The sequence below is a fragment of the Trachemys scripta genome, chromosome 1 (genome assembly GCF_013100865.1).
Source record: "Trachemys scripta elegans isolate TJP31775 chromosome 1, CAS_Tse_1.0, whole genome shotgun sequence".
NCBI classification, from domain to species: Eukaryota; Metazoa; Chordata; order Testudines; family Emydidae; genus Trachemys; species Trachemys scripta.
The window spans coordinates 25,701,966-25,714,555 of NC_048298.1; the positions used below are offsets into that span (position 1 = coordinate 25,701,966).

A 12,590-nucleotide genomic window follows, 5' to 3' on the forward strand; every position below is an offset into this window, starting at 1 on the left:
GAGGTGAGCTAGGGCGGCCGGGGCACATTTTTAGGGACGGCATTCTGGCGCCGGCCATGCCGCCCCTAAAAATGTGCCGCTCCAAGCACCAGCTTGTTTTGCTGGTGCCTAGAGCCAGCCCTGGTAATAAGAATCTTGTCACATCTTGTTACAAACCTAGATTCTGAGCTCTCAGGAACAGGGATTGTTTTCATGTTATTTGTTAGTACTATGGGGCCCTGAAAAGTGATTGGGCCTCCTAAACTCTACTGTAATACCAATAAGAAAAAAAAAAGCAGCAGCAGCAGGAGGAAGATATCCCAATGGAAAAGGCAGTTTTAACTAACAAGGGCAGACAGAACAAAGGCAACATAGTGCAAGGGACAGGTTTTTCCTGTTTTTGTTTTAAACAAACAACAAAAAAGGAGAAAAAAAATTACCTCCCTGGTAATTACCACATCAGGCCTCCTACTCAAGGACTGGTAGGGTGTGTTCCATCAAACAAAAGAACAAAATTCAACCAATTCCAAGGAGAGACATCCAGAGGAAACAAAACTGTAGAACATAGAAGAGTCTGGGCTCCCCAGCCTTGGAGCAGAACCACAGAACCGTGATACTGAAGCAAACACACTCCTGAAAAACTGAATACAAACGTCAGTATTCAGTGAACATACCACCTACAGCCTATGTAGATATATACATATATACCTATAATTGAACAATTCTTTGTCGACCTCTAGTGGCTATATAAGCCTGGCATGACCCTCTAGGTTCAGGGTTGCCTGATCATACAAAATATAATATGCAGACAGCCATATAGGTGTGGGCCAACATTTTCAACATTTGGGTGCCTAAGCTGTATGTAAGGAATATTCATCACTTGGCACTCATGTTAAACAAAGTCTTAAACTCTTAAAAAGTTTTATCAGAGGCTGACTTCCAACAGAAAAAGACCCAAATAATTGCATTTGGTATAGCTGAAGACAAATTACTTGGGACTCAACCCACCAAGTAAACCAAATTTTACTTTTATTATTAAAAGCAAGAAATAAAAAACGCAGGTAAGTCACATCACAACATAATGCAATTCCACAACTACCTTACTTTGTACCTGGGACTACAGCTGAACAGAGCATAAGAATTACCCCCATACTCTTAAGTATTAATAGCCTAGTTGAAATAACATCTAAGACCTTCCATTTAAAATATCCAGATAAGAATCCTTCAGATACAATTTTGGAATTTGTTTATTTTAAAGCCCCTGCAGCCTGCAGGAGAAAAGACAAGTAACCTATACATTTTAACATCTTACTTGAATAATACAATAAACTTTTTCATAACTGAAGCCTTTGTTTCTGTAACTAACAATGAATGCTGCTAAGGCCTTGGCTACACTCGGGAATTCACAGCGCTGCCGCGGTAGCGCTGTGAAGCACACAAGTGTAGTCGCGCAGCCAACTCTCTCCGAGGGGAGTAGCTTGCAGCGCTGTGAGTGAGCGTGCAGCGCTGCAGGCTCTGATCACACTAGCGCTTTACAGCGCTGCGCTGGGGGGGGGGGGGAGGCGTTTTCACACCCCTGAGCGCAGCAAGTTGCAGCGCTGTACAGCGCCAGTGTAGCCAAGGCCTAAGTGAGTGAAATTTGAAATAATCTTACTACGCATCTTGGTTGGTTTTGCAGAACAATGTAGAACTACAGAATGTAGAATCACATGTAATGTGCTGTTACATGACCTGTCTATTTTATTTTATTCTTGCTCTTAATACATAATAATTAAGTAGAATTTAATTTGCTTCATGAGTGGAGTTCTGAGTTCTCAGTCAAGGGTTATATCAACTGCTAATTAATTAATTAATTTAGGCTTTTCGGTAGGAAAAAGTCAGCCTTTCTAAAAAAAAGTAAAACTTTATGTAACAGTCATAAATACCCCCTACAGAATCAATCTCCTAAATCCCTATTTAGGCTTCCAATAAAAGTGCCTTAATTTCAGAGGTCCTGAGCACCTGCAGCTTTGAAATCAAATGTTAGGCACCTAGCTTTGAAAACTGTGGTCATGATCCCCGAGCAACAACACAGCCAGCTGCCGAGTGCACTGATACCAAATGAAACAAGAAAGCTGGGTGGGCTGGCATGACAATATGTCCACTAAGCTAAGTACTTATCACGACCTTGGAAAGGGATTTTAGAACTTTCTTTAACACCACTGCAGTCTAGAAAATGTGGAGGCTACAGCTGTATAAAACACACTGCTGAATAATCCTACACCATTGGAACCTATACCACTATTGAGAAGTGACTTGCCATGTAAGAATAGCCTTTATTAGTTTGTGAAGGACTCCACTAAGACCCACAACTCAGGGGCTTCAGTGCAGATTTTGGTAAGCATCAAGTCTCAGCTGATCATTGACTTCTGATGTTAGCTCTCATTCCAAAGACAGTTACCCCAAGGATGCTATCACTGTTGCAGAATAATTGGCCTTAAAGGCAACAGGGGCTAAATGATCTGTCAAAAATACCTCTGTTTTGCCTGAATCTCTTTCACGCGCCTATGGTTATGTCTCCAAATTCCTCCACTCCATCCATAAAACTCCAAAACCTATTCTGCGCCAGGAAGATTCTATGTAGAAAATGACAGCTATGGGTTGGTAACCCCATCCTCGGAATGAGAGTCAGGCCTGGGCTACACTACAAAGTTAGGTCAACATAAGCCGCATTAGGTCGAGTTAATAAAGTACATGTCTACGCTACCGAGTCCCTTCCGCCGACCTAAAGGGCTTGTAAAGTCGACTTTTGTACACTACCTCCAAGAGAGGCATAGCACTTGAGTCGATATCCACGCATCAACATGGGAATAGTGTAGACACTGTGTTGTGTAATTTGAATGAATTGGCCTCCAGGAGGTATCCCACAGTGCTCTGCAGTGACCACTTTAGAGAGCACTTTCAACTCCACTGCACTTCAGCCAGGTACACAGGAAACAGCTGCCCCACTGTTAAAGCCCCGGGAACTTTTAAATTTTCATTTCCTGTTTGATCAACGTGGAGAGCTCGCCAACACAGCTGATCATGGATGCTCAAGGCTGCAAACGTGCTCCAGCACGGAGTACATAGGAGGTGATGGATCTTACTGCTGTGTGGGGAGAAGAGTCTGTGCAGGCACAGCTCCAATCCAGCAGAAGAAACACTAACATCTATGCCAAAATCACACAGGGCAAGGGGGAGAAGGGCTACACCAGGGACACATAGCAGTGCCGCGTGAAAATAAAGGAGCTTCAGCAAGCGTACCAGAAAACAAGGGAGGCAAACAATTGCTCTGGTTCTGAAACACAGACATGCCGCTTCTCTGAGGAGCTGCATGCGATTCTTGGTGGCAACCCCACCACTACCCCCAAAACACTCCGTGGATACCTCCTAGGAGCCCCGGACGACCTCGAGCAACGATGAAGAGGACATTGTTGACGAGGAAGAGGAGGAGAATGCAAGGCAGGCAAGCAGAGGATCCATTCTCCGTGACAGCCAAGAACTTTTTTAAATGCTGGAGCCCATCCCCTCATGGGATCAATTGTTGGCGGAGCACGATACCAGGGAAGACACCTCTGGTGAGTACACATTTCCAATCGAACTGTAGGGGTTACATGCTATTATTTTTAATGTTGAATCTGAACAAAAAATAGGAATAGTGGTTATCGGTGGCCACTCCAGCTATGCAGAGGGTGCTCTCCAAAAAAGACTGTTTATGTGCACAGGGATGGCCCTGGAATCCTTCATGGAGATCTCTAGGAAGCTTTCATGGAGGTACTCTGCAATCCTTTGCAGAAGGTTTCTGGAAAAGGCTGCCTTATTTCATCCACCACAGTAGGACACTTTCCCACACCACTCCAGTATTAACTCTTCTGGCATCATTGTGGTACACAGCACAGCAGCATAAGGACCAGGTGTGTACCCAGATGCTTGCAGCATCTGCTCCCTTTCCGCCTCTGTTACCCTCAGGAGAGTGATACTGCATATGGTCACCTAGGGGAAACGGGGGAAGTTTTAAATGCTAGCCCTTAAGCTGCAAATAATTCGACAAGTAATCCACCCATTTGGTTAATTCTGGGTCACACAACCACGCTTTCCTGAGTGTGCCCTGGTTGTGGTTGGAAGGGATCACTGCGTATTGCAACCAGCATTTAAAAGGGCGGGGTGGGGGGGGTGATGCTTCCTGTTTGTCTCCATTCCACCCCAACCCGGTGCCGCTTTGTAACAATCAAACTATTTGCAGGACTTTACGCTGGTGCCTGTCCTCAAGGACCATCCAGGTTGCTAGGGAAAAGGGGGCTTTTCTGAGGTTGGAACCATTGATCCCAAGGATGTCTTCACAAAAGCTGCAGCACAAGACCTCTTGCCCATGCTTCATGGCCTTACTCACTGTGGCTGGAGCAGCAAACCAACTCTTGCAGTAGCCAGCGGTTGTAATTATTTTGTGGTTTGCAGGGGAGTGAATTGAGGGGTGTTTCTTTTATAAAAAGAATTAACCTTGCACCAGAAACAATGTATGCACTGTCAATGCTAACCTTTGTATTCTTTGCAGCTGAAAACTTGTCCACTGGTGCATCCTCCACATCGGGACAGAGACTTTCCCAGATTAGAAGGCGGAAAAAGAAGACTCAGGAGGACATGTTCAATGAGTTAATGCATGCCTCTGAGAGTGACAAGATGGAGCTCAGCACATGGAGGATTGCACTGTCCAAAAGCCTGCACAAAGACAGCAAGGACAGGAGAACATGCAGGGAACATGAGTGTGACATGCAGGAAGGGATGGTATGCATGAAGAGGGAGCAAACAGACACATTGAGGTTCAAGGAAAGTCCCTCTGCAGCCTATGCTGAACCTGCTGCCATCGCCACCAAGTTCCACATCCTCCTCTCCCAGAAATCCTAGGATGCGGTGGTGGGAGGAGTCCAGTATCCCTTGCACTCAACTCCAGGGGAGGGTACAAGAACCAGAAGGCACCCATTCCCACACCTTTGATTGTTACTGCAGTGCAATTTTAAGAAAGCTGTCCTTGTTTCCCACTCCTACCCCCCAGTGCTATCAGCTCTTTTGCCCCAGGTTATCTTACTCTTCTTTGCTGTCTCTCAGTGTTTGTGAGCATAATAAAACTTAATGGATTGAGGAGAAAAGGCTCTTTATTCATTCAGAGCACAGTAGTTAGTGGGGGTGGGAGTTTACAGGGGAGTATATGAAATGAAGGGGACAGATTGGTAAGGAACAACACACATAAGTGTCACATTACTGTGGTCATGCTGAAACGAGTTTTCAAAGCCTCACGAAGATGCAGTGCCCCTCGATGTGCTCTTCTGATTACCCTGGTGTCTGGCTGCTCAAAATTGGCTGTCAGGTGATCTGCCTCAACCCCCCATTCCACCAGAAACTTTTCTCCCTTTGTTTCACAGATATTGTGGAATAAAGGGAGCAACAACAATGGGGATATTGCTTTCACTGAGGTTTAACCTAGCAAGCAAACAACGCCAGCAGGCTTTTAAACATCTAAAGGCACATTCCACCAAACATTATGCGCTTGCTCAGCTTATGGTTCAACCGGTCTTTACTGCTGTCCAGGCTGCCTATGTACGGCTTCATGAGCAAGGGGTAGGCTGGGTCTTCCAGGATCACGATTGGCATTTCAACATCACCAACGGTTATTCTGCACTCTGTAAAGAAAGTTCCTGCTTGCAGCTTTCTGAACAGACCGGAGTTCCTAAAGATGCACGCATCATGCACCTTTCCCGACCATCCCATGTTGATGTCGGTGAAATGGCCCCTGTGATCCACCAACGCTTGCAACACCATTGAGAAGTACCCCTTTTGGTTTATGTACTCGTTGGCAAGGTGTTCTGGTGCCAAGATAGAGCTATGCGTTCCGTCTATGGCCCCACACCAGTTAGGAAACCCCATCGCCGCAAAACCATACACTATGTCCTGCACGTTTCCCAGAGTCACTACCCTTCTTAGCAGAAGTCTATTTATTACCCTGGCACCTTCAATTACAACAGACCACATAGTAGATTTACCCACTCTGAATTGATTCCCCACTGACCGGTAGCAGTCTGGTATTGCAAGCTTCCACAGAGCTATCACCACTTGCTTCTCAACTGTCAGAGCAGCTCTCATTTTAGTACTGCTGTGCTTCAGGGCTGGGGAAAGCTCTTCACACAGTTCCATGAAAGTGGCCTTACACATTTGAAAGTTTTGTAGCCACTGCTCGTCATCCCATAGCTGCGTAACTATGTGGTCCCACCAGTCATTGCTTGTTTCCCAGTCCGAGAATCGGCGCTCCACCTTGCCAAGGTGATGCGCGACTGTCGCCAGCATCTGTGAATTACTCCACTCCAAGGCTTCCAGCAGGGCTGCTTGCATGGCATCACATTGTTCCACACGGCAGCTCCTGCTTCAGCTGAATAAATACTGCAGGATAAGGCACGAGGCGTTTGTAATGCTCATAACAACAGTGTACACCAGAGCAGGATCCATGCTTGCCATGCTATGGCGTCTGCACGGGTGACCCAGGCTAAGGAAAAAAGGCGCGAAAAAGACTTGGATTCTTTGCTGTTGATTTCAGGGAGGGAGGGAGGGAGGAAGGTAAGTGCATCATGGGATGCTAACACCATGTTCCCATAACCACTCACACAACTCTTTTGGTCCTATGAGGCATTGCAAGCCCAACCCAACATTCCAATCGACTCCATGCACTGTGGAATAGCTATCCACAGTGTAGCACTCCATGCGTCGATGCAAGCCCTGCTAGTGAGGATGCACTCCGCCAACACAACGAACATACTGGGAACATTCAAGATTGACAAGCTTAAATCGGAGGCTCAATGTCAATCAACCTAAATTTGTAGTGTAGACATACCCTCAGTGTCAAAGCTCAGGTCTCTAGAGCACAGCACCGTGCAGGTGACCTCTCTCCTTCAGATTAGGCATCACAATTTGAGGGTAAAGAATAGCCTTGCAACATCCTTGATTTCACACAGAAAGTGACTAACTAGTGGGCACATGTAGTGTCAAAGAAATCTGATGGCTGCTCTGTGACTAAGTAGAAGCCATCAACGTATGAACACAGCTTTCAAGTCTTGCAGTGAAAATCCGCTGAGACCTCCTGAAGGTAAAAAGAGCTGAAACCTTTTGAGGCTAAAAGGAGGCAAAGCACTGTGAAGAAATGAAGGACTCACAAGCCAAAGTTCCAGAGCTAAAAGATCAAGCTAAAGAGCAGAACCTGTGAGTGCAGAGGATGGAGCCTGGCTCATGTTCCTGAATACAGAGAGAGTCATGAACCACTAGTTTGAAATAAACAATCACACATGACTGGAAGGCCAGGACATTCTTTAAAGGTTACCTAAAGCACTGCAAAACTGGAATGGGATACAGAGCTGGAGAGGCATCTGACATGGTAGAGCTCACATAAGGAGCTACTTTGCTGTCTGTGGTCAAGAAAGAACTGAGTAGAAAGTTCAAAGCCAAAACACCTTGAGAAGCTTGGAGAATATATGCATCATTTTAAGAAACTGAGAGCAAGTAGTGAGAATCCTGCACAGGTGGTATCCTTGCAGAAAGCATTTTTATACAGATTCCTACATCTCCCCTTGTATTCAGTTTCCTTTTGTTTTGTTCTTCACTTCTTTTCCCTTCATATTCAATTATAATTTAATTATACTTTGTATTGTTTATATGTACAATACCTTATTGTATTACACTTGTCTTAATTGAAATTTCATGTATCTTTTCCTTATTCAAATCATATAAGGATAAAAGTTATAAAAAAGCTTTGTGATATTTGAATCACTGGATTTAATTTATTTTAGAAATATGTATATCAAATACTGCATTACTGATTTTAAAAAAATTAAAGCGGATCACTCCTTACACTGACCCATCTTAGGCTGCTGTTTAGCAAATAATTTTGGCTCTCACTCTACAACTGACTATATGAGCATAAGGTTTCACCCCTATACAAGAAGATGCAGCATCAGGGCCTCTGTTTCACTCAGGCTATTTAATTAAATGTTGAGACATGTCAGTTCAAATATGGCAAGAAATTTGGGGAAAACAATTTGGAAGAATTATTTCAAAAGATTGATTATTTAAAAATAATACAATAAAAAAATAGTGTTGATATTAGCAATATACATAAGTGCAAAACTGCAAAAAAACTACTTGGCATCACAGACTTTGGTCACCCTGGAAATCATCCAGATCTGGACCATCACTAATTTTGATATAATGATCTACCAAAAAAACACAATGAATAGGGCCCTACCAAATACACGGCCATGAAAAACATGCCACAGACTGTGAAAACTAGTCTTATGTACTTTTATCCTATACTATACAGATTTCACAGGGGAGACCAGAGTTTCTCAAATTGTGGGTCCTGTCCCAAAAGGGAGTTGCAGGGGGGGTCACAAAGTTGTTTTAGGGGGGTCGCAGTATTGCCACCCTTCTACGCTGCCTTCAGAGCTGGGCAGCTGAAGAGCGGCGGCTGTTGGCCAGGCACCCAGCTCTGAAGGCACTGCCCTGCCAGCAGCAGTGCAGAAGTAAGGATGGCAATAGTATACCATGCCATCCTTTTTTCTGCTCTGCTGCCTTCAGAGCTGGGAAGCTGGAGCGTGGCAGCTGCTGACGGAGGGCCCAGCTCTGCAAGCAGCAGCAGCAGCGCAGAAGTATGGGTGGCAATACCATACCATGACATCTGCTTTCAGAGCTGGGATCCTGGCCAGCAGCCACCGCTCTCCAACTGTCCAGCTCTGAAGGCAGTGCCGCTGCCAGCAGCAGCACAGAAGGGTAGCAGTACCGCAATTCCCCCTACAAAAACACTGTGACCATCCACAACTCCTTTTTGGGTCAGGACCCCTATAATTACAACACCATGAAATTTCAGATTTAAAGAGCTGAAATCATGAAATTTATGATTTTTTAAATCCCATGACCATGAAATTTACCAAAATGGATCATGAATTTGGTAGGGCTGTAACAATAAGATAATATGTCTGATCTTTTCCCCTCTCTGGCACATCACTTCTGTAAGATCATCTCCCCAGCAATTTGGTTTGTATGGTGCAATGTAGGAATGCACATATGAGAGAGAACTCTAATAGTGGGAATTTCAAAAGTGCCTAATCATCTTTAGATCTATGCTCCTAAATCATTTGCATACTTTTGAAAATCCTGTCCTTGGCTTTTTAATGTATATCTCCTGAGGATCTGTTTTTCAGACAGAGATGCAATCGGTATTAATTTTTTAAAAATTATGTTTATATTATTTTCCATTGATCTTGTGTTGTATATTCTGAAGGTGGCTCAATATGAAAGATGAAATTGTGGTCGATTTATTAATCAAGAAAACTGATTTCCTTATTTTCAAATACTCTTAAATTTGTAAGAAACAGATTGACTTAAAAATTTAAGCATATGTTTTGTGAAAGAGCTCAGTAGCCAATGGAGTATCTACACAAACAAAGCAAGCAATGTGCACAAATGCATGTTATAGGAAAAGATACTCTCAACAGCTACCTATGGGAACACCTATGAAATTAATACCTACCGTATATTTCCTGGTATGATCTGCAGTTGAAGTATCAACACATTAACATTAAAGTAAAGCAACACTGTAGAAAAAAATTAAAACATTAGCAAATCTTACCTGTCGAATTATACTTTTTACGCAACGGATAGGAAGTCCTTGATAGTTGGATTTGATTATCCATTTTAAGAGATGATGTCCAAGAACTTCAAAGACCATACAGACATCTGGGATTTAAATAAGGATAATTACAAGGTAACTTCTTATTTAGCTCAACCATAATACTTTTTTGCACTTTAGCTAAAGTGCCCATCGTCCCTCTAAAAAAATAGTCCTCATGAACAGAATGAAAATCATAGCATCATAGAAATGCAGGACTGGCAGTGACCTTGAAAAGTCATCTAGTCTGTCCACCCAAGCTGAGGCAGGATTATGTATACTTAGATCATCTCTGACAGGTGTCTAACTTGTTCTTAAAAACTCCAGTGACAGGGATTCCACAACCTCCCTCGGTAACTATTCCAGTACTTAACTATCCTTCTAGAAAGAAAGTTTTCCTAATATCTAACCTAAATCTTCCTTGCTGCTGTTTAAGTCCATTACTTCTTGTCCTATCCTCATGGGCACGGGGAACAACTGATCAACATCCTCTTTATAACAGCCCTTAACATATTTGAAGACTTATCAGGTTCCTGCTCAGACTTCTTTTCTTAAGACTAAACATGACCATTTTTAACATTTCATCATAGATTAAGTTTTCTAAACCTTTTATTATTTTTATTGCTCCACTCTGGACTCTCTCCAGTTTGTCCACATCTTTCTTAAAGTGTGGTCCTCAAAACTGGGCACAATTCTCCAGATGAGGCCTCACCAGTTCCACTCTACTATGCACAATTACCTCCTATGTCTGACATATGACATTTTTGTTAATATACTCCAGAATTTTATCAGTCTTTTGCAACTGTGTCATATTGCTGGCTCATATTCAGTTTGTGAAACCCCCAGATCCCATTCTGCAGTACTACCATCTAGCCAGTTATTCCTCATTTTCTAGTTGTGCATCTGATTTTCCTTTCTATGTGTAGTCTTTGCTCTTGTCATTATTGAATTTCATCTAATTGATTTCAGACAATTCTCCAATTTATCAAGGTCATTTTCAATTCTATTCTTGTCCTCTAAAGTCCTCCCAGCGTGGCATCATTTGCAAATGTTATAAGTGAACTCTCCACTACATCATCCAAGTTACTATATTTGAATAGTACTGGATCCAGGACCCACTAGATATGTCCTCCCAGTTTGACTGCAAACCATCAATAACTACTCTTGGAGTATGGTTTTTCAACTACAGTAATTGTGCACCTTTCTTCTAGTAATTGCAGCTAGACCACATTTGCCTAGTTTGCTTATGAGAATGTCATGTGGGACTGTCAAAAGTCTTGCTAAAATCAAGATTTATTGTGTTGATTATTTCCCCACATCCACTAGGCCAGAAACCCTGTCAAAGAAGGGAATCAGGTTGATTTAGCATGATTATTTGTTGACAAATCCATGTTGGCTACTACTTATCACTCTATGATCCTCTAGGATACCACTTAGCAAGGGTACAGGTCCCTTGGGACCTGAATCTTGTGCTGTCCAGGCTCATGGGTCCTCCCTTCGAACCCTTGGCTTCCTGTTCTCTCCTGCTTCTCTCCTGGAAAGTTTATTTCTTGGTCTCCATAGCATCAACCTGCAGGATGTCTGAGATCAGAGCGCTCACCTCGGAGCCACCCTATACAGCCTTCTACAAGAACAAGGTCCAGCTGAGCCTGCACCCGGCTTTTTTGCCCAAAGTAGTTTCCCAGTTTCATATTGGTCAGGGAATATACTTACCAGTTTTCTGTCCCAAGCGTCATGCAACAGATGAGGAATGCAGGCTGCAGTCCTGGACATCAGATGGGTGCTGGCCTTCTACACAGATAGAACAGCCGTTCCATACGTCAATGCAGTTGTTTGTTGCTGTCGCAGACAGGATGTCTGCCCTGTGTCTGCCCAGAAAATCTTGTCCTGGATCACAGCCTGCATCCACTATTGCTATGAGCTGGCAAAGGTGCCTCTGCCGGCGATTGTGACAGCACACTCGATGAGGGCACAGGTGTAATCGGCAGCCTTCCTGGAACAGGTACCAATCCAAGAGATCTATCGGGCTGCTACCTGGGCATCTGGCCACACGTTCGCGTCTCATTATGCACTGACTCAGCAAGCTTGCGCAACCTGGGCTGGGGTAGAGGCCAAGAGGACATTGAAGAGGGTGTCCTCCTGTTCTGCCATTTTGTGCACCTCCAAGCTCAAATTCTCAGCCACCCGCCGAAGTAGAGCCTAATGTTCCTTAAAATCGTCCGGCGGGCTGGCCCTCAAGGGTCCCGCAACCTCCTCGTCCAGTGACAAGGATGACTGAGCAGCCCCCAGGGTTTCATCCACCACCAGAGAAGGAGGGTTAGGGATGGGAGTAGTTTCCTCTGCCCCAACCTCTCTGGGGAGACCTGAGCCAAGATGGGAAGCACTCCTGTGGCACAGTGATTGGGACTAGCACTGAGAGGACAACCGAAAGGAGAATTTGCACCAACAGCAGTATGCGAGTCGCGTCGAGATCTCGATCTTGGTCTCGATGACCAAAGAGAAGTTCCAGACCTGGACTGTGACTCCTGGAATCCAGGATGTGGCAGAGAGGATCGCTGCTTTGTTTCAGGCAATCAGCGGCAGCCCACTGCCCCTTGAGGGGTCTTAGAGGCTGGCTTACCCCCTTGGGGAGCCTTAGGTGAGTCCTGTGGCACCTGTGTCATCAGCAGCATGGGCGGAGACCTGTGCTCTCTCAGCGTCAGGGGAGGCTGGGAGGACGACGGTTCTGGCAGGAGTTTGAATCCCATACCACTCTCGAGAGTCAAAGGCGGATCTTTTAAGAGGCTAGTGGCTCCAACCGGAGAGGCATGAACACGTGGCTCAGGAGTGGCCTGGCCCAGGTCCCTTACTAGATGACCCCGGGCCTTCTTCCTCGGTGCCGGGGAGTTGT

General features: G+C 44.6%; 1 protein-coding gene across 10 annotated transcripts in view; it reads right to left on the reverse strand.

The window, feature by feature from the left end:
- The window catches only part of SRPK2 (SRSF protein kinase 2), a 280,377-nt gene that overhangs the window by 76,899 nt on the left and 190,888 nt on the right, over nucleotides 1–12,590 (reverse strand). For all 10 annotated transcript variants that reach the window (XM_034766274.1, XM_034766305.1, XM_034766342.1 and 7 more), the window contains one exon: nucleotides 9,662–9,768. In XM_034766274.1, coding sequence (XP_034622165.1) covers nucleotides 9,662–9,768 — 107 coding nt within the window. The remainder of the gene's footprint in view (nucleotides 1–9,661; nucleotides 9,769–12,590) is intronic.